The 20,215-nt window shown below is 42.7% G+C and overlaps 1 protein-coding gene across 2 annotated transcripts in view; it reads right to left on the reverse strand.

The window, feature by feature from the left end:
* MEN1 (menin 1) overlaps positions 1–20,215 on the reverse strand; it is a 215,727-nt gene that overhangs the window by 115,515 nt on the left and 79,997 nt on the right. For both annotated transcript variants that reach the window (XM_069208013.1, XM_069208014.1), the window contains exons 5-8: positions 5,717–5,845; positions 5,551–5,591; positions 5,344–5,431; positions 4,390–4,526 (exon numbers count right to left, since the gene is read on the reverse strand). In XM_069208013.1, coding sequence (XP_069064114.1) covers positions 4,390–4,526; positions 5,344–5,431; positions 5,551–5,591; positions 5,717–5,845 — 395 coding nt within the window. The remainder of the gene's footprint in view (positions 1–4,389; positions 4,527–5,343; positions 5,432–5,550; positions 5,592–5,716; positions 5,846–20,215) is intronic.

A 20,215-nucleotide genomic window follows, 5' to 3' on the forward strand; every position in this document is an offset into this window, starting at 1 on the left:
CTGTACTCCACACTACTTTACACCACTCTACTGTACAAAAATGTACCTCACTCCACGTTACAACAATCCACTCAACGCAGCTCCAATGTTTCACACACTACTGTTCTCTATGCAACTCCACAACACTCTTCTACACTGCATGCCACTCTGACACTTTACTCATGTCCATAACCCTTCACTACACTGTACAATACTGTACTATATTGTATCCCACTATTCAACACTCTACCATACTCTAGTCCACTATACAACAATGTCCGCAACTCTTTGTATTCCACTGCACCCTACCTTACTTCACTCTACTGACACAGTACTCTATTGAACTACTCCACTGTACGCCACTCAATGCCATTGTACTCTATAACACTGTATGCCAATCCACTGTACCACATTCCACAAAACTGTACTGCACACCATTCGACAAAAATCAACAAGATTGTATGCCACTCTAATGTAGTCTACATCACTTTTCAATACTGTAAGACACCACACTATACTCTAATGTACAACACAGCACTCCAATGACACTTTACTCAACTGTATGCTATGCCACTCCACTCTAGTGCACTCCCTTCTATGACACTTTACTCCACTCTACACTCCCCACTCCAGTGTACTACACTCCACTGTACTCATTCTACTCTACACCACTGTCCAACACTGTCCAACACTATGCCACTGTGTGCAACTCCACTCCATGCCACTGTACTACACTGTATGACAGTTGACAAGCCACTCAACTTCTTTCAAGGATACACCACTCCACTATATGACATGGTACTCCACTCTCCTCCCTCCACTGTACTCTACGGCACTCCATTTGATGATGCTCCACTCCATGACATTCTACTTCACCCTACTCCACTCAAATTCTCTAATCCACTCCACCTCTACTGTTCGACACACCATTCCACTGTACAACTTGCTTCTCCAGTCTACAATACTTGACTCCACTAAACGAGACACCAAGCCACTACACTTTATAACAATTTACTACACTGTACGATATGCAACAACACTTTACCCTATTCCTCTGTATTCCAATTCACAATACTCCAGTCTGTGCAACACTACTCCACTGTACGACACTCCATATAATTCTCCACTTGCAACACTTGGCTCTACACTTTGAAACACATTATTAATACAAATAAAAAAAAACATTTAAAAAAAATCAATTAAAAAAACAAAGGTCAAAGATTAGTTATAGTTAGGAAAACTTATCTTCACATATACACACCAAGTTTAAACTACAAAAACTTTAAAAAATTCTAAAGTCAGTCATAACTTTCATTTACAATTTATCCCCCACCTTCAAATTATTTTAAGTAACGGGCCTCGTTACAGACTTTTCAGCTCGCTAACCAGACAACACTAACTATAAGTCGGAGCGCAGGATTTCCTTGGGGATAGAGGGTGGTCCTGGAGCCCTGTTGGTCCCCCAATTGGACCCATCAGGGAAGATCATCGCTCAAGTTCAAATAGACTTGGATGGTAGATTTACACCCTCCAGTCCGATTCCCTTGGCCAAGAATCAGTTGTCATATTGCAATTTGCCTCATGTTCACAATAACAGTGTCTGCCTGTCCCACGCCAAGAAAAAGTGTCAACAAAATCGACCGGGGTGTACAAGTGCCAAACTCACCCTGCGAGTAATTTGGACTCTTCCATGGTCATACCGGTATATGGGACTTGTCTGCTTGGGATCGTGTTGCTGCCAAAACCAAAGACCTTATTGCACAAAGTTTGTTGCCACTGTTGGAGAGACTGTCCTTCCTGGATTGAAATCTATATCCTCAATCCACTCTGGTAATGCGAGAAGTGGTATTCCCTCCATCACCCCTGCAGTTAGTGCATCAAGTCTTGCTCCTATTGGGAGATGCTGCACTTCCTGCACTGAGCAACCCGATCATCAGGTTGTCGCTTCCCTTGCAGTCCGCCCCAGTTAACTACACTGTCAGTTATACAACCAATTGCGCCAGCCAAGGAGGCTCCTCAGTCAATCCGACAGTAAATTGCGAAGAACGAGGGCCGTCGGAGGGAGTGGGTGGGCCCTGCTGAGAAGACCATAAACTGGATTCCATAGTTATTAATTGTAAGACACGCTCTCTTTCCCGGTGTCTTGTTTGTTGTGCTAAAATGCCCCCGGCAGAGTGCCAGAATCCACCTGCTTGGCTACTTCTATAGTCACTTGTGTCCCAGGCCCCAAGTCTGTGATTCTGAGAGAGTGCAGCCCCTACAGTGCTCCCATGGGTCTCTATACAACAGATTCTTCCCTTTGTCAACATTAGATCTAAATGATTAACTACAGGTCCTAAATGCAGTGTCGTAAGAACCTTTAGTGAGTGAGCCCTTTTTACCTGTTCCCCCGCAGTTGACAGAGGAGGCTGGGCCAATATAATTTTTACATCTAACTCTGAAGATTCTTTGCTGGAACATAGCGGAGGGTAAGGACAGTGTCCGGATCCAGAATGGCTAAATATGATCACAAAATGTGATGTGGTGATGCTGCAGGAGACGTGGAGCCAAGAACAGATCACATGAGAGGGCTTCAAATGCTTCCATACCGTAGCAACGCCAATCATTGGTAGCAAAGCTTGAGGGGGCCTGGCTATAATGGTCCGCATCTCTTCAAATTATTCCTCTTTCTTATAATCACACTGGGATCCATATTCTCTGGCTTGGTAGCAACCAGTGAGTTTCCCTTTTTTCTAATAAATTTTTATAACTCAGTTAGGAATCCCGGGTGTCAGATGGATGTTCTTTTTCAAGATTTTATCAACCCTTGAGGTCAGATTTCTCAGCTTACTTAAGTATTTCAATTTATATATCACCAGCTGACTGTTAACGGCAAAACCTGCCTAAAGTAAGTCCGCCTTTGTCTCCTCTCTGTTGTATCCAAACAATGCAGTTCTGCTGTCTCACACAAATGGCATTAAAGTGCTCATCGATTCATTTGTTAATTTCATGGACGAGCTGAGGTTGGACACGAATATCTCAAAAACTCATTACATAGTGTGCGGGAAACAGACCCTTAAAACGAGACCCATAACCATTAAGGGTAAGGCCATTAGAAGGGTGGCATCTTTCTCCTATTTGGGAGTTACATTTGACCAATGTGGCAACTGGCGACCTTGTCTTTTGAAACCAATGTACCCGTTTTAGCCAGGAGTGTGGCACTTTGTTTAAATTTGCGCACACCATCAGAAGCAAATCAGTTCTTCCGCTATTGCAGATATATAAAATGGAGTGTCTTCCTGACTTACGGAGCTGCTGTTTGGGTGGGTGGGTGATTAGGGGGAAGGGTGGGTGGGGAGTTAGCAATAACAGAGCCCTACAAATTGAGGAGAACCGTTTTTGTAGAAGATTGCTGGGTATGGGGCTTTCCAGTTCGACGTTCTTTGCTTATGAAAAACTGGGCTTGGATTTTGTAGAGGACCATGTGAAACTAGCCCCACTGCTATTATGGATTTCAGTGTGGAGCGGGGACTCCACGGTCCTGAACAAGGACATTATAGAAGGCTGCCTTGGGTGTGTGTGTGTGTGTGTGTTTGTGTACGGGCTTTAGAGCCCATAGCTAAGGTATATTCATTCTGTCACCCATTCAGTTTGTTCTGAAATGTTTAACATGCCAAGGTGTATCAGCAAGAGAGACAGAAAGGTAATTAAGGAGTCTTTCTTGACCCATGCAAGGGAACCAGCTATCCGCCCTCACCTGCTTTTGAAAATGGTGGCTGGCCCTGAACCCTATCTTAGTTATGTTAGGCGCCCTTGGGACAGATCTCTTTTAACTATGTTTCGGTTGGGCTCAATTCAAGATTACATATGCTTTATACCCGGTCAGTATGACCCAAATATGATTTTGGGATGCCCCTGTGATGGTTGCTCCACGCAGACCTTGGAGCACTTTGTCCTCTTCTGTAGTAATTAAGGCCTTTTAGGATGTCGTTTTCTGGTGGCAATCCTGAAGGCCAGGGGCTTTCGACAGTTTATGCCAGCCTTCCTGTTCCTACAATTGTTAAATTCTGAGGCGGTGGCAATGGCAGCTCTCATTTTTAAAGGGTGTGTTGGCCTGGAACAAGGATATTAATTTTTAATATATAGAGCTATTTATATATTTCTTTTAACTTGTTGGGACTTTTTAAATGTGTTTTAATGTGTGCTTGGTTTTATTGTGTCTTATTCTCTTTTACGATTATTATTTTATAGATTTCAACCAACAACAATAAGCATCAAAATAAAAACAATTAACTACAAGCATTATTTGGGTGCGGCTGTCAGTGTTTGGTAATTTTATGTTTTTTTCAGTGCTTGAATATATACTTCAAATTCCTGAATAGAGACCACACAGAAGAGAGAAAGGAAGATGGAAATTAACAGAGTACTCACTCTCGAATCACCGCTGCAGTGCCAGCCCAGGCTTCCAGTGCCTCCTTCACATTCTTGTTGCGGCAGTGGTATCCTGCCAAGTAGATGTATGGATAGATGTGCTCGTTGTTGTAATATCTCTTTGCGGCGTCGACTGCCTGCAAGCAAGCGACAAGCCAATAGTACTGCTGAGTGAGAGGCAGGCGAGATCATGAATGGGTCAGAATACTAGGACGAGGCCCGTGGTGGGGTCCATGGTAAATGCAGTCAGGGGAGGGGGAGGGGGAGGGGGAGGGGGAGGGGGAGGGGGAGGGGGGGAGAGAGAGAGAGAGAGAGAGAGAGAGAGAGAGAGAGAGAGAGAGAGAGAGAGAGAGAGAGAGAGAGAGAGAGAGATGAACAAGCAAAAATGGAGAATGTGTGTGAGAAACAGTTGAGACTGGGGCAGGAAGCTGGCCGTAATGAGTAACAGGGACCTGAAGCACAAGGAGACCAGACTAAAGGAAGGCTTTAGAAGATAGGCCTGGTGAGGTGAAGCCAGAGATAGGGACTGCAAAGAAGACAAGCAGACAGAACTGATAGGTATGGAGAAGCCACGCTTGGGGCAATAGGGCAAAAAAGTTATTATTAGAGAAGAGAACAGAGTGACCATAAATAGGGATACATAAATACGAAGTGGTCAGGTGTGAAGGACAAATCTGTGCAAACATCAGCTGTATGGCACAGCTGGAGGCAAGTGAGATAGAATTCAGGAGCAGAGAAGTGCGAGGGGCAGATTAGGGGTAGAAATGAGTGTCTGTAGGGTACAATGAAACAGCAGAAAGAGCTGTGGGGAAACTGCAGGAAGCACCTTGAAGCAGATGCTCATAGTTAGGGCACATGTCCTACTTTAGACACTAAATCTGTCAGCCTCCCCCACCCCCCACAACCCGAACTTGCTTCACCCAGAAAAACATACTACTTTATAAAATTCTATACCTTGTGGTAAATTACAAGAGGCTCTGGTCGGCCTGGTGTAGGCTCCATCTCCTCCAAATCTGCCAGATTTCCAAGTGCCATCGGGTACCTATTAAACAAACTACCCATAAAACAGGGGAACACGGAAGGCAACTGTAGAAAACACAGTAGCATCAGTGATCAATTAATACAAAAAAAAATCGCCTGTAATAAAATTCTGATATTTACCTTTCCAAGTGATTCCGATCATACAGAACCCAGAGGAGTTTCTATAGGGAAGAAAAGAAGCAGCGTTAGGTCAGATAAAAAGTTTCTGGAACAACAGAAAAGAATGGTCTCCAGTCATGCGCGGAGAGTAGGCCTTGGAATGGGTGCAATACATGGCGCATCTCACCTGCTGAAGCTGCAGAAGTTCCAGGCTGTCCGTATGCACATCGATTGAAGGGTTAATGGCACAGACCATGAAGGCCATTTCCATCTTTCTATCACACCTCAGATAAGAACCCTTCAGATACAGCCAGCTCTGAGGAATAGATGGAAGAGTATTAGAGAAAGACTGCTCAACAACAAACCGCAAATCAGAGAGCAAAAAGAGGACAGAGACTTTGGCCATATGCACTGTTCAGCCAACTCTAAGTGTTACAGGTATCTGGGAAAGTGGGTCTGAAACACACAAAGTCTAGCCAGCTCTAATTAAAAGAAGAGTGAAAATATTTTTATGAAGGGGGCGCTATAACATTGCTGCAGTATTCAGCAAGCTCCTCATCGGCAAATAGGCACACACACATTCTCTGTGTACCTCCTGTACATCCACCTCTGAATCCGACACGAAATAAGCTCTACTGTACAGCACACATGCTTGAATTCGGACCTCATGAGAGCGGAACTGAGTGTCTGTTCACTAAAGTCAGCCCTAAAACGTAAACCAGTGTCTCAGAACAATCGATCAGCACTAAATAATACAGGAGAGCACTCATACAAGTTGTGTACTGTAGACAGACACTACTCTAGGACGAGTGGAGACAAATAGAATCTTAAAAACTTGTATTTACCAACAGTTCATTGGGCCAGAGTTTAACGGTCTATAACCTCAGGGCAAAGGTGTGTTTAGCCTCTACTACATCACAGAGAGTTAAGTCTGTGAGAAAAACCCACTTCCTTTTCTAACTACAGATCCTAATTAAAAAAAATCAATATAAAAAAAAGTAATGAAATTTTAGTTAAGACTGGCCGTCTCTCCATAGCCTGTATGAAAAGTCAGGATCATATCTGCAATCCACTTTTCCAATGTGCTGTTTATCATTCCTCCACATGTTCACAAGCATCAGGAGAGCTCTTCACAATTTCCCCCTCCCACATTGCAAGAGTCACTCAATCCCGTGACTCAGAAAAGACTTCTTCGAAGAAAAACAACTTGTAACACTCCGAGCCCAACACTAGATGTTGGAAAAGACATGCATAGCACGTGTATCTGCATCTACACATGCCACTCAATATATATATATATGTATGTGTATGTATGTATGTATGTATGTATGTATGTATGTATGTATATATATATATATATATATATATATATATATATATATATATATATATATATAAATAAATCTGTTCTGTCGTACGTGATATAGCAGATTAACTAAGTCTAGACCGAATATGCAGTTTGACAGTGTTCACTGTTTTGTAAACCCCGCCTCTTGTCCATCCGAGGTGTGTGTGTGTTAGTTGGGGGGAGCGGTGCGGAAGCCTTGCTGCCAGATGAGTCAACTCTCCCCCTCCACCAACCCCCTGGGAAAGTCCAAAATAAACCCTCCAGTTACCACCACACCTTCTCAGATTTCCATAGGCAGTCCCTCCTGTTGTGTACCACCCTTTCTGCCTCTATAGAATTGTTCATGACTATTTGCCACATTGATTTAGGTGAAACCTGCTGCTGCCCCCACAGTTGGCCTATATACTGCTTGGCTAAGATGAATATCAGCATGCAGAACCACAGCTAAGTGCTAGGGATATCCACGTAACAGGATCACCAGTATCACCAATCGGGGTCACGGGGTATCTCGGGCCCCACAACACACTCTAGCTTCCCTACCAGTTCCCCTAAGTATGCACTCATCTTGGGACATTCTCATATTTTATAGATCAATTTGTCCTCTGCTGTTTTGCATTTCATGCAAGTCATGGACACTTTTAGTCTGGTGTACAATATTTTTTAAGTTAGAACACCCCAATTACTGGTTTCAATCCTTTGCTCTAAAAACATCTTAGAGATGGCAAACTCATTCAAGCGATTCAGCAAAAACAGCTTATTCAGTGTTTTCTACAGATGACCAAAGCCCGTATAACCAATCCTATTGTTCCTGCTGATTTTCTCGTACTAAGACGTTTTCCCAGACTAGGTTTCGTTCTCTATCATAAAATGGCCTTGTATACAACCAAAATTGGTGAACGTTTTTAGCAATACACTATCTCCTATGAAGTTTGCTTTAACCTTAAGTACGTTCTTTTAGATGCCACGTTTGCAAGAGCATTGGCAAAGCCAAAAGGTTTCACTTTTGCACAGAAGATGCACAGAATTAAGGGCCAGATGTATCAAAGGGTTTTACCCATTCTGTGTCTATGGGAAAAAGCTTTAGTACATATGGCCCTAAATATCATCCATGTACGTGCACAGATACGAGCAATGAAGCACATAGATCTAACATGCACTTGTGGAATATGTATACGCACATACAGCGCCTCAAGACCCTCATGGGTGATTTGCCGCACTCTATAAATGTTTAACTGACTGATACACATACTCATCCAGTGCTATTATAGATGTCTGTATTTATGGAGGTGCACACAAACATGTACATGTTGGAATGGACAAGTGCAGACAAGACTTCGGGTGCCACACAGTCAAGTTTCAATGATGGATGGCTGCAGTGAAGGACCCGGTCTGGTTAATAGGAGGGCCATTTACCTAGCAGCCCTCAGCTAGGTTTCAGGGGTTGGAGGTTTCCGATACCACCATTAGCTGGGCCAGTTCGGAAAGATCAGAAAAATATTTTTTCTCTGCTGCTTCAGTATCAATTTGAGAATAAGTCAGATTTAAAAAGGAAACGATACTTCACTGACCAATTAATCAAGGGGTCACTGGCGTTGGAAGTAGGTTTTTTAAAAATATAGATAAATAGTCTAAGCATTTTTGCAACATGGAACATTACTGGTAAATGAAAGCATGCGCCTCCAAGTCAAAAATTCAATCCACCGTATGGAGCCCGGATTACATATGTAGAAGTATTAGCATCACGATTTTGTCCTCACGTTATCAATTTATTAAGTTATTTGGAGAGGCTAAGTTCATTCTTTGGACCCATTTCCGTGCACGAGGAAGCAGCGAAGTAAAATCTCTTTTTTCTGGCATGTTGGAATCTGTTTTCTGTTGCACTCTTTAGAGTCTCTAAATCCTTGCTGGAATATAAGGAGAACCAGAAAATATGAGCTTCCAGCCATTCTGTGCGATATCTAGCATGCATCTCGCTATCCTCTGCTCTACCATGCCAGAATCTACGAGGTCATGCTTCTGCCCATGGTGGGGCTCCGAGGTGAGGCAGTAGTAGTGGATGGCTAGAGGGTCAGTGATGGAACTTAGATAACAATACTGCTGTGGCTGCTTTTTAGGTTTCGCCTGCACAATGCTTGCCCTGTACATGCGGGGTCTTGTGTTACTAAAAATACAAAAATAAAATAGAAAATAAAAATCTTAAAGAGGACTAAGAACCCGCTCTTACTTCATCCCTTACTTACCTGAACTTCTTGTTTGTTAATTCAAACGGAGCTCTAACGTCGCTTGAATTTACTTGCTTTTTAGTGGCTAGCAGGTCACTTCCTGCTCTTCTGTCGCATGGAGTGTAGCCGAAATACACCTTCCAGTTTTTGGTGATTGGTTATTTGTTAGTGTTTATACATGAAAAGATGAACTGAACACATGTCAATTTGCGTTGAAATGTAAACATGTTGGCCATGTTAAAATGGCCTATCGAGTGCAGATGTAAAGCAAACAGCGAATGGGCTCATTATGTGGTGTTTTTCATTACATAATAATTACATTCCTGATGAGTAACAGCTGTACATATTAACACTGAGTGTTCATTTCATACATTACAACTCAGCCATTTTTAAAGAAAAGTAATTTGTATAATTGGGCAAAGTTTTATTTCGTATTTTAATTCTCAAGGTCACTTATTAACAGGCAGTCACAACTGCAGTTATATTGTAGGCACTAGTCATGATTTGAATGGTGCGGCAAGTGCAGTGGCACCAGGGCCAAAAGTTGTCAGAACTCCTAACACCAGATATTGTTATAATTTACTACTAAACAGGCAATCACAAGTGCAGTTACCTTGCAGGAATTAGAGTCATAATTTTAATGGTGCAAAAGGTGTAGTGGCATCAGGATGTGTCAGAACCCCTCAACACAGATTATTGCTAAATTTTACTACTAAACAGGGAGTCACAAGTGCAGTTATCTTTCAGGCACTAGGGTCATGATTTGAACGATGCAGCAGGTGCAGTGGTGCTGGGGCCAAAACCCCTAGGAACTCCTCTGAAGGTCAAATATTACTATTTTTTACTACTAAACGGGCAGTCACAAGAGCAGCAGCAGCGCCGGTACAACAAGGTGTCAGAACTCCTCTAAACACAGATCATTGCTACATTTTACTACTAAACATGCAGTCATCAGTGCAGTTACCTTTGCAGCAATAGGGTCATGATTTGAATAGTGCAGCAGCACCGGAGCCAAAAGTTGCCATAACTCCGCTAAGCACCAAATATTGCAATATTTTACTACTAAATAGGGAGTCACAAGTGCATTTATCTTGCAGGCACTAGGGTCATGATTTAAATGGTGCAGCAGGTGCCATGGCAACAGGCCCAAAAGTTGTCCTAACTCATCTAAACACCAAATATTGCAATAATTTACTACTAAACAGGGAGCCACAAGTGCATCTATCAGTCACTAGGGTCATGGTTTTAATGGTGCAGCAGGTGATGTGGCACCGGTGCAACAAGGTGTCAGAACCCCTATAAACAGATTATTGCTACATTTTACTACTAAACAGGCAGTCACAAGTGCAACTATCTTCCAGGCAATAGGGTCATGATTTGAACGGTGCAGCAGGTGCAGTGGCACCATGCCCAAAACCTCTATGAACCGTACTCAACACAAATTATTACTAAATGTTACTTCTAAACAGGAGTCACAAGTGCAGGTATCTTGCAGGCATTAAGGTCATGATTTGAATGGTGCAGCAGGTGTTGTGGCTCCGGGGCCAAAAGGTGTCATAGCTTCTATAAACACCAACTTTTGCTATTTTTTACTACTAAACAGGCAGTCACTATTGCGTTTACCTTGCAACTTAACGGGGCATGATTTGAATGGTGCAACAAGACAGGGGCATTTTACTAACTACAAATTACTATACTCCAATACAATGCCATATTAAATGAAGTACAAATTACAAGTTTGGAACCATGGGATATGATGTCAACATACATCACAACTATTAGCGGTTTATCTAATTTAAAACCAACTTTACAACCTTTTTCTAATATTTATAATCCAGTTAGTAAGAATGCACACAAAAGAACAAAGGAGAATATTAGTGGCTCTGCCAATGCTTGTTCAGTTAGAGGAAGTGCATATTTTACTGCCGGGTTTAATCGGCTGCGTATTTTTCCCGAAAACGTTATGAAACTAGCATTAGTCACAACCCCTAGGTCTTCAAATGCACTCTTGGGAATTCTCTTCTCTATTTTTCCTGTACCAGTCTTCTTTCCATGTAACGAGCAGAAAACAAAGACGATTTTAAAGAAGGGATCTATGATCTTTTGATCTGCGTTAGTGGTGAGGGAATTTAGATTGAGCCATGAAGCTCTTCTTTTTTGTATATCTTTTTATTGGCATATGACATAGCAGTACAGGTTACAATGTTCATTAACTTCTTCAAAACAGTAGTATCCACTTGGGGTAATAATGAATTAGACATGTCGTTTCTTTTTCTTTTTAAACTCTATTGCAAAAAGTGTCTGAAGTAAACCCCTCCCCCCACCCACCACAACTCAAACACACCCTCCCACCACCCTATCTTGTTCTTTCACAAACAGTATCCCTTAACAGACTACTACTGTACAAACTAATAAGCTGTTAACCCTTTCGACCGAATTAAAATTAAAGTGTGGGTTGAAATGTAATGCCATCGGACCAGATGTACTGCCTCCTAAGGTGTACAGAGCTAGTATGACTGCACTGGGGGCGGGGGCAGGGGCAGAGTCGTGGACCTGGTAGGTAATGGTCAAGAAATATTTAATCTGGGCATAAGTGAGGAAATGGCCAGGAGGAATCGAAACTTCAGTCCTGCGTCAAAAGACGATAATTCGCCAGCTGAAAATAAATAAACAATAAACATGCCTTGTTCAGTCCAAGCTTCAAAAATGGGGCAGAGGGATGTGTTTGTTGATGGCTACTAGTCTCACGAGGGGGACTGTAGCTGCATAGTGGAATCTCCGTTTGTTGAGCGATTATGAATGTCGCAGGAAAAGTGGAAAGTACTGGTGTGACCCTGAGAAGGGGAGCCATCAAAAGCTAACGTTACCGAGTGTAGCTGACCACAGGATCTCCCCCTGGGACGGAGGCCTATCTCGGAGAGGTAGTGACCTGCCAACCATCGAGCTGGCCCCTGATGTTGTGCTGCTAAATAATAATGTTCGAAAGCCGTAAGTCCCAAACCTCTCATCTCAGTGGAAGCTTAAGGGTTGATATACCCACCCGTTTATGGCTCTTATTTATGCCAGATGAACTCACTAAGCATTTTGCCCTGATCACAAAAAACTGAGCGCAGGAGTGATAACGGGAGGCTGAAAAAAAATACAATAGACATGGCAGCACTACCATTTTAATTAACGCTTTTCTTCCCATAACAGAGAAAGGCAGCGTCGCTCAAAAGGAGAATTGTGTTTTCAGTGAGCAGAATGCCCTGCCCAAGTTACCTTCCTGCAAGTCTTTCAGTGAATGATGTATTTTAATCCCAAAGTACTGGAATGTGATCAACTCTTGATGTAAGTAAGGGTCTACTTGGAGGGGAGTTGAAGGGTATAACCAGTGCGAAGAGGAAAGATGCAGGATTTGGACCAGTTAACATTAATACTGGAACTCTGCAAAAATCAGTCAAGCGGCGAGCAATCGGTGTATAGTCGAGCTGGGTATCCCCAATATATAGAAGGATGTCATCCCCGTAAAGAGATGCAGCGTAGGGGCAGTTCTGAGGGGATACCCCAGTGTATTCTCTGCTGGCTCACTGGTGGTTCCACCTCAATCCAAACGGCAAAGGGGGTGGGGGAGAGAGGGCATCTTTGACGGGAGACCTTGCCTATTGTGAAGGATCGTGAAATAGAATGCTCAGTCTTGACCAGTTGGGCTGTTCACAAAAAGCTAAATTTGCACCATTTCAGACAAACACCCATCTTGTTCAGGACCTCCAGCAGTTAGTCCCAGCGGACAGAGTCAAATGCATTCACCAGGAACTAAGGCAATGCAGGCAGCTCTTTGAAACTCGTCTGATACCCTAGCCATGACATTCCGAAAAAGTTGCAGATTACGGGCGGTGCTGCGACCCAGAATAGGGCGTGACTAGTCAGGGTGGTTCGGAAGTAATCGATTAGCTAGCAATTCAATTAAAATGTTAAAATCGACATTAATGATTGATTCTGGTAAGATGGAATGTCTGTTGATCCTTATGGGGTTTGAGCCCTGTGAACGAATAGCTTGATTTAAGGAGTTTGGAAGGTGGCCTCGCTCGAAGGAGGCATTAAAGAGATTAAGCAGATGGGGTGCCAGTTGGGGCAGCAGAGTGTATAGAATTCCACTGGAAATCCATCTGCTCCAGGGGCCCTTCCTCTGGGTACATCACGCAAAACCTCATTAGGCTCTTGCAGCATCAAGGGAAGATCAAGATCCTGTCTTGCTGTAGATGAGGAAATGGATCAATAAATAGAGCCAATGCCACTGTGGTGGAAGTTGTTGGCCATTTATAAAGGGTTTCATAGTAGCTAGAGAGAGCGTAATTGACTGCAGTCAGCACCTCATCAGAGGAGAGTGTCCATCTGAGCGGAATTGCAGTTGAAGCTCTTGGTATGGCTAGATGAGTAAACAGCCGACCCGCATAGTTGTCTTTGTTTTGAGTTTTGCTGCGATGTGTGGTGTAATCAGAGCCATGGAATTTTTGTTTAGTGTGTCAGAGCGACAGTATGGCCAAGGTCATCTCAGCAACTCTGTCTCAGTTGGTCGGTAGTAACTCAAGAGACTGTAAGGAGGCTTCCAATTGAGTAAGCTCCCCCCGCTATTAATAATTGAATCCCCACCACTGAGCTAATACAAAATCCCTGAGTGACAGCCACCTTCCGCCCTGTTAAGAAGGAGGAGGCAGAAGCCTTGTTATCTGCAAAATAAGAGTCAATACAGTCAAGAAAGGATTGGTGAAAAACTATGGTCCATTGCTGGTGTCTGTAAATGCCAGGTCGGAATCCGTGTCTGTTGCATTCCGCAAGCCAGTTCAACCTGCAGGGGGTTATGGTTAGTGACCAAATGCAGGAGTGTGGATTTTAATAAAATATCCACTTGTCCATAAGACATGTTCCATCATAAATCTAATTGTCCTGTAAAAAAAAAAAATATATATACTTGTCACTTTGGTGTGATGTGGAGCGGCTTAAAATTATGGCAACAGTCTCATATGTAAGAGTTCTGATAATAGTCTCTCTGATTATGATAGGGCTAACACAGTAGTAGGGCTTGAGCACTAGCAATTTCCTTATTTTACCACTTTTCTGCAGATCTACATCCAGGAGCTGGGAGTAGCATTACGCAAAAGTTTCTGGGTTGAAAAGCCCTTTTGAATCTGAGCAAACATACTAACTTACATTTTTATGGGTTTTCACCAGCTCTTCTCTATTTTTTTCCCCCCATACTAGGAAAGGTTGGATATTTACTCCTGACAAAAGCAGAAGTGAAATTTCTTCCAGGGTTGGGAAAAAAAGTGGTTGGAGGGAAAGTGAACTTGCAACACCCAACATATTTTTGTATGAGCAAATCTACACAAGCATATTTGCTTGTGCTAAAATACAGTAAATATTTCTAGGAGTACGGGTTTCAGCCAAATTTCTAAAAATTATTGTTAATTCATGAAATACGTAAATCTGCACTAATGCAAAATCATATACCATGGGTGCACGTTTTTGACTTTAACAATTGAGCCCCTAATTAAGTCTGGTGTTAATGAAGACCTTTCATTTTTATTCAAATTCTTTCTCTCTATCCATCTACTGGCTGGCTTCACTATAAGTGATAGCACTCTGCTCTTTCAAAAAGGGAGCATATTGGCACAAGTAGTTTTGTTGAAGGCGAAAACAAATATTTTTGCCTTTTGCCAATGTTTGTTGAGGGCCTGGCACCTCCCACAACAATAAAGTTCTACAAAAGCCATGTCCAAATAAGACCCACACTGACAAAACCAGAAGACTGACCACCAATTTCAGACCTGTTAACTTTGTTACTTGTTTATTTTCATGTTTGCCATAATCTTGTTGAAACTGGTTTTACTGATTTTCCATTAGGAATATATTTTATTTTAATATTAGCATGCATCAAAACATTTTACTGAATGACACTTCAAAGAAATGGTACCTGAAATTTCACAGTAATTTAAACATTTTTTTCCTAGTTGCAGTTATTTGTGAATATTTTATTTTGAAAGCAACAAATTATCACTCTTACTTTCAAGCTTCTGCAAATATTTGCATTTAAACAGATATCTGGGCGCATTTCATGCAGCCAAACTAGTGTATACATTGTTTTGCTGGAATCACTGTCAGAAGTGCAGTTCGAGCTTACAACATGTATTTAGACAGCACACCTTAATAATAAAGGCTTTGTATCAATGAACCATAAATATAAGCACGAACAGCATAAACATATGGACTCAAATATGACCTCAACTGCAGACAAGAGGGTTTGTGCTGCAAGGATTAGGGCCTACATGCCCATAGGACAAAATAAGCATGAAAACGTATTATCCTTCACACCAAACTATGTCCTGGGAATTGGCTATAGGAATTCCACACCCCTGCAAACGCAGTACAAAATAGCCACAACCTGCAAGTGAATGTCTGGGGTGTACACGAATATCTAGTCTAGAGTGGCTATGGTGTATTGAAGAATAAAAGAAGTAGTCCCCCCCAAAGAAGAATTTCAAGCACAAAAGATCTCCATGTTGTCATCACTCAAGCCAAGCCCAGCATGCTCTGCTGCTGGGATGGCCAAGGACTGTGGCAGTGGAGGCATAGAACAATTTAAATATGTATATATTACACAATTAAAATCTCATCTCGACACCCAAGGATTTTTGGTCCAATCAAACAAGCACTCAGACAGAAGGCCAAAAACTAGTTTGACCTACTTGGGGAATTGTATACCTTCCAGTAGGAAGGGTAAGCCACCCAGCCAGCCACGCAGCAGTACGTAACGGCTATCCACATCAATCTTAGTTTCCTAAGCCTCAAAACAGACTCCAGGCCTAATCCAGGACACAACACCCCCTTGCAGAGGCAGAGAAATTAGCCCTACCTTTTTGGCCTCACCATGTATTACAGAGTCTGAATACTAACCCCCTGACGTTCCAGGTCACTAGTTTACAAAGCCAAGTTTATACTGAGTTGAAAATGATGTAATAAGAGGGCCAAAGCATGGCAATACAATTAGTCGTCAAGCGGCGACAAAGCTGGACTGGGAGGCAAAGTCAACCAGGATATAATAATATAAATTGTCGGAAAGTGTATTAGATGTGTCAAAGGAACCCACAATAAAGCAATCCTATAAACTTAAACCGTGAGCCAAGGCCCAACAAAAATCCCCAATAACATTTGCTTCTCGGCCAGAACCAAGCAGAGCATAGATAACGAGGGTGAGATCTGTCAGTGGAGGAACCTTCTGGCCAGCACATTAGAGTAATGGGTGAAGAGATCATTTCATCACATCAGCAGCTGTGGAGAGGAGTTTAAACGCTGGTGCAGAAAGGTCCAAAACCAGTCTGCAAACATGGTTCCTGCAGCTCACCATGCCGAAGGTCAGACCCACATAGTTATGGCATCTTGTTATGAGTGAGGTGGTCTGCATGTTCCGAAGTTTGGGTGTAAACTTGAAAAGACAGATTGTAGGGCCTGTAGGGGAAGGGGCAAAAGCAGGTCGTCTGCTTTTTGTGGTGTGATGACTGGAGTGTCCATTGTGTCGAAATCGAACATGCATCATCACACAAGATGCTGGAGCCTGAAGTGGAGAGTCAAGGTGTGGTGGATAAGCTTGTCACTACTTCAGAGCTTCCACCTCGCGTTGTTGTTGTTTGTGCTGCACTTTGGTAGGGTGCGGACACTTGCTCCTCTGGCTCCGGAAGCATAGTTTACGAACTGTTGCTGACACCTTGTCCAGGTGACGATCCAAAGTGGACAGTACCGGGTAAGAATGGCGCTCCACGCCTTACCCAAGGCAATACAGCTTCGGTGAAAAAATATGACTGCTGTTTTGTCGTTATTTGCATTTAGCAGGAAAAAGTAGTGCATATTTTTATCCCAAGGAGTGTAGTGTTATTTTAACCTGCATGATAGAGAAACATTCACATTGACAGAAAGTGTATAGTCAGGGAATGTCATGACTTTTGCATTTTCTACACAAATCTCGTCTTTCTTGCAGGTTCAGATAAGATCAGGTCCCAGTCTTCAAAGTTAAGTAGCCGTGCTATCAGGGATAATGGAGGTGCCCCATGAGATATGCGCTGGGCTGTGACCGGGACACTGTGAGCCCTTTCCACAACAAAACAAGACCCGAAGTCAGTCCTCCATACATCGAAGGATGCGATTGCCCTCTGTCCCCACCACGAGGCCAGTAAGGTGAGTTTTGCTGCATAGAGACAGACGAGTTTCTGCATCAAGTCTATCCTTTAGGGTCTTCAGGTGGTCCATTGCGTTCTGGGTGTGTTGTTATAAGTAAGCAGTGTGCACAATGAGAGTGTCAATGGTTGCAGTGTTTCCGGCTACTTTTTAAGATATCTTCTTCTGGTTCTTGCAAAGCAATGTAAAGTCTATAGTCGAGGCATCGACTCTGGCTTCCAAACCGACCCTGGAGTCTGTGATCTCCTCCCACTGTGTGTACTGTGTAACTGACTGCAGTGAGAGGGAGATACCGGAGAGGGGATCTGCCAAGGACAGGGTCAACAGGTCTATGCCCATCTGTAAGCCAGAACAAGAATGCCAATTGCACCTTAGTTCTAACCACGTGAGGAAGAATTTAACCTGAAGAACCTGCTATGCTGACCCAATGCAAACTGTAGTCGGTGACGCTCGCTCTTACTTTTGTGAATCTGCTAACCAACCCCCAAAACAAGGTCTTTCTAATTAATTAGGATCACTTATAATGATCTGCTACCCAGTAGAGAACATTAACCAAGTGAACAGATGGTGATTAAGTGTAGTGATATTTCTGGGTTGACCACTGATGCCGTGTCGCACCAATTTGCATCTGGCTTAGCTGCCCACTGTCACTTTAGTGGTCACTAGTTATAGACACCATTTTGTGTTCAGCTTAGCTTCACTGACACGTTAAAGATACAAGTATTTTTCTGCACTAACATGTTATGCAACGTGTTCTTCATTTCTGCGTGTTTTCCTTCTCACTGAAGAGCTAGGACTGGCACATAATATGTAGGAGGTAAGCAGTCAGCATGATAAGAATGTACCAGGCTAATGTTTATAATACAAGCAGAGAACGGTTTGACTTTGGGAGAAATGCCTTGGTATGTTGGCTCTCAACACGTTCCTTTCAAAGCTTACCTAAACTAGCCAGCATTTTTTAATATTTCCTTCCGAGAGGAGTTTTTTTCTTCCAGAAAGCCCTTTCCACAGTTCCATACAATATAAAAAGATAGCCCTGCTCAGTAGCGGTGAATTCCGAGACCTCGGTCAGCATTTGACATCAAATGCCTGACATTTGTCCCGTGAGGGTGGAGAGCTCTTACTCGCAGTTGAACGGGGTCATCTTCTTGCTGGCATGATAAAGATGAGGCATCTGACAGGCCCTACGGTGATGAATTTTTATTATTTGCTTTGCGTTGTGTATGAATATATATATATATATATATATATTTATGGAAAATGTCACTTACCCGGTGTACAACTGTTTGTGGCATGTTCTGCTGCAGATTCACATGCTGTGCACTGTTCCTGCCATCTAGTGTTGGGCTCGGAGTGTTATAAGTTGTTTTTCTTCGAAGAAGTCTTTTCGAGTCATGGGACCGAGTGACTCCTCCCTTTCGGCTCCACTGCGCATGGGCATCAACTCCATCTTACATTGTTTTCCCACAGAGGGTGAGGTAGGAGTGGCAGAATGAGAATAGTGAAGATGTCCATGCAATGGAATAGATATGTATGTACATAGTTTGCGCTAAAGTAGTGTTTATTTACATATATACAATTTTTAATTGCAACTTAAACGGCTACAGGCTCCCGGGGAAGTGGGAGGGCGCACGCGAGTTTGCAGCAGAACATGCCACGAACAGATGTACACTGGGTAAGTGACATTATCGTTCGATGGCATGTGTAGCTGCAGATACACATGCTTTGCATAGACTACAAAGCAGTAATCCTCCCAAAAGCGGTGGTCAGCCTGTAGGAGTTGAAGTTGTTTGAAATAATGTTCTTAATACAGCCTGTCCTACTGTGGCTTGTTGTGTTGGTAACACATCTACACAGTAGTGTTTGGTAAAGTATGAGGTGTGGGACCAAGTGGCTGCCTTACAAATTTCTGTCATTGGTATGTTACCTAGAAATGCCATTGGTGCTCCTTTCTTTCTAGTGGAGTGTGCCTTTGGTGTAATGAGTAGCTCTCTTTTAGTTAACAAGTTTGTATGCATTTAACTATCCATCTGGCTATGCCCTGTTTGGATATAGGGTTACCAGCATGGGGTTTCTGGAATGCGACGAACAATTGTTTAGTTTTACGAAATGGTTTTGTTCTGTCTATATAATACATTAGAGCTCTTTTCATGTCTAATGTATGCAGCGCTCTTTCTGCTACTGAGTCTGGCTGTGGGAAGAAGACTGGGAGTTCCACCGTTTGGTTTAAATAAAACAGTGAAATGAGTTTTGGTAGAAATTTTGGATTTGTGCGGAGAACTATTTTATGTTTGTGAACTTGTATAAAGGGTTCCTCAATAGTGAAAGCTTGTATTTCACTAACTCTTCGTAGTGAAGTGATAGCTACTAGAAATGGCACTTTCCAAGTTAAGAATTGGATTTGACAAGAATGCATGGGTTCAAATGGAGGACCCATGAGTCGTGTAAGTACAATATTAAGATTCCACAAGGGTACTGGTGTAGTTCTTGGAGGTATGATCCTCTTTAGTCCTTCCATGAAGGCTTTAATGACTGGTATTCTAAATAGTGATTTTGTGTGTTTAATATACAAGTAAGCCGAGATTGCAGTGAGGTGTATTTTGATGGATGGAAAATCATGATTTGCTTTTTGTATGTGTAGTAGATAGCCTACGATGTCTTGTATGGACGCATCTAACGGTGTGATGTGTTTTGCTTGGCAGTAGAAAACAAATCTTTTCCATTTATTAGCATAGCAATGCCTGGTGGTAGGTTTTCTTGCCTGTTTAATGACCTCCATACACTCGTTTGGAAGGTTTAGATAGCCAAACTCTAAGACTTCAGGAGCCAGATTGCTAGATTTAGCATTACTGGATTGGGGTGCCTGATCTTTTGTTTGTGTTGCGTTAACAGGTCTGGTCCATTTGGA

The sequence above is a fragment of the Pleurodeles waltl genome, chromosome 9 (genome assembly GCF_031143425.1).
Source record: "Pleurodeles waltl isolate 20211129_DDA chromosome 9, aPleWal1.hap1.20221129, whole genome shotgun sequence".
Classification (NCBI taxonomy): Eukaryota; Metazoa; Chordata; class Amphibia; order Caudata; family Salamandridae; genus Pleurodeles; species Pleurodeles waltl.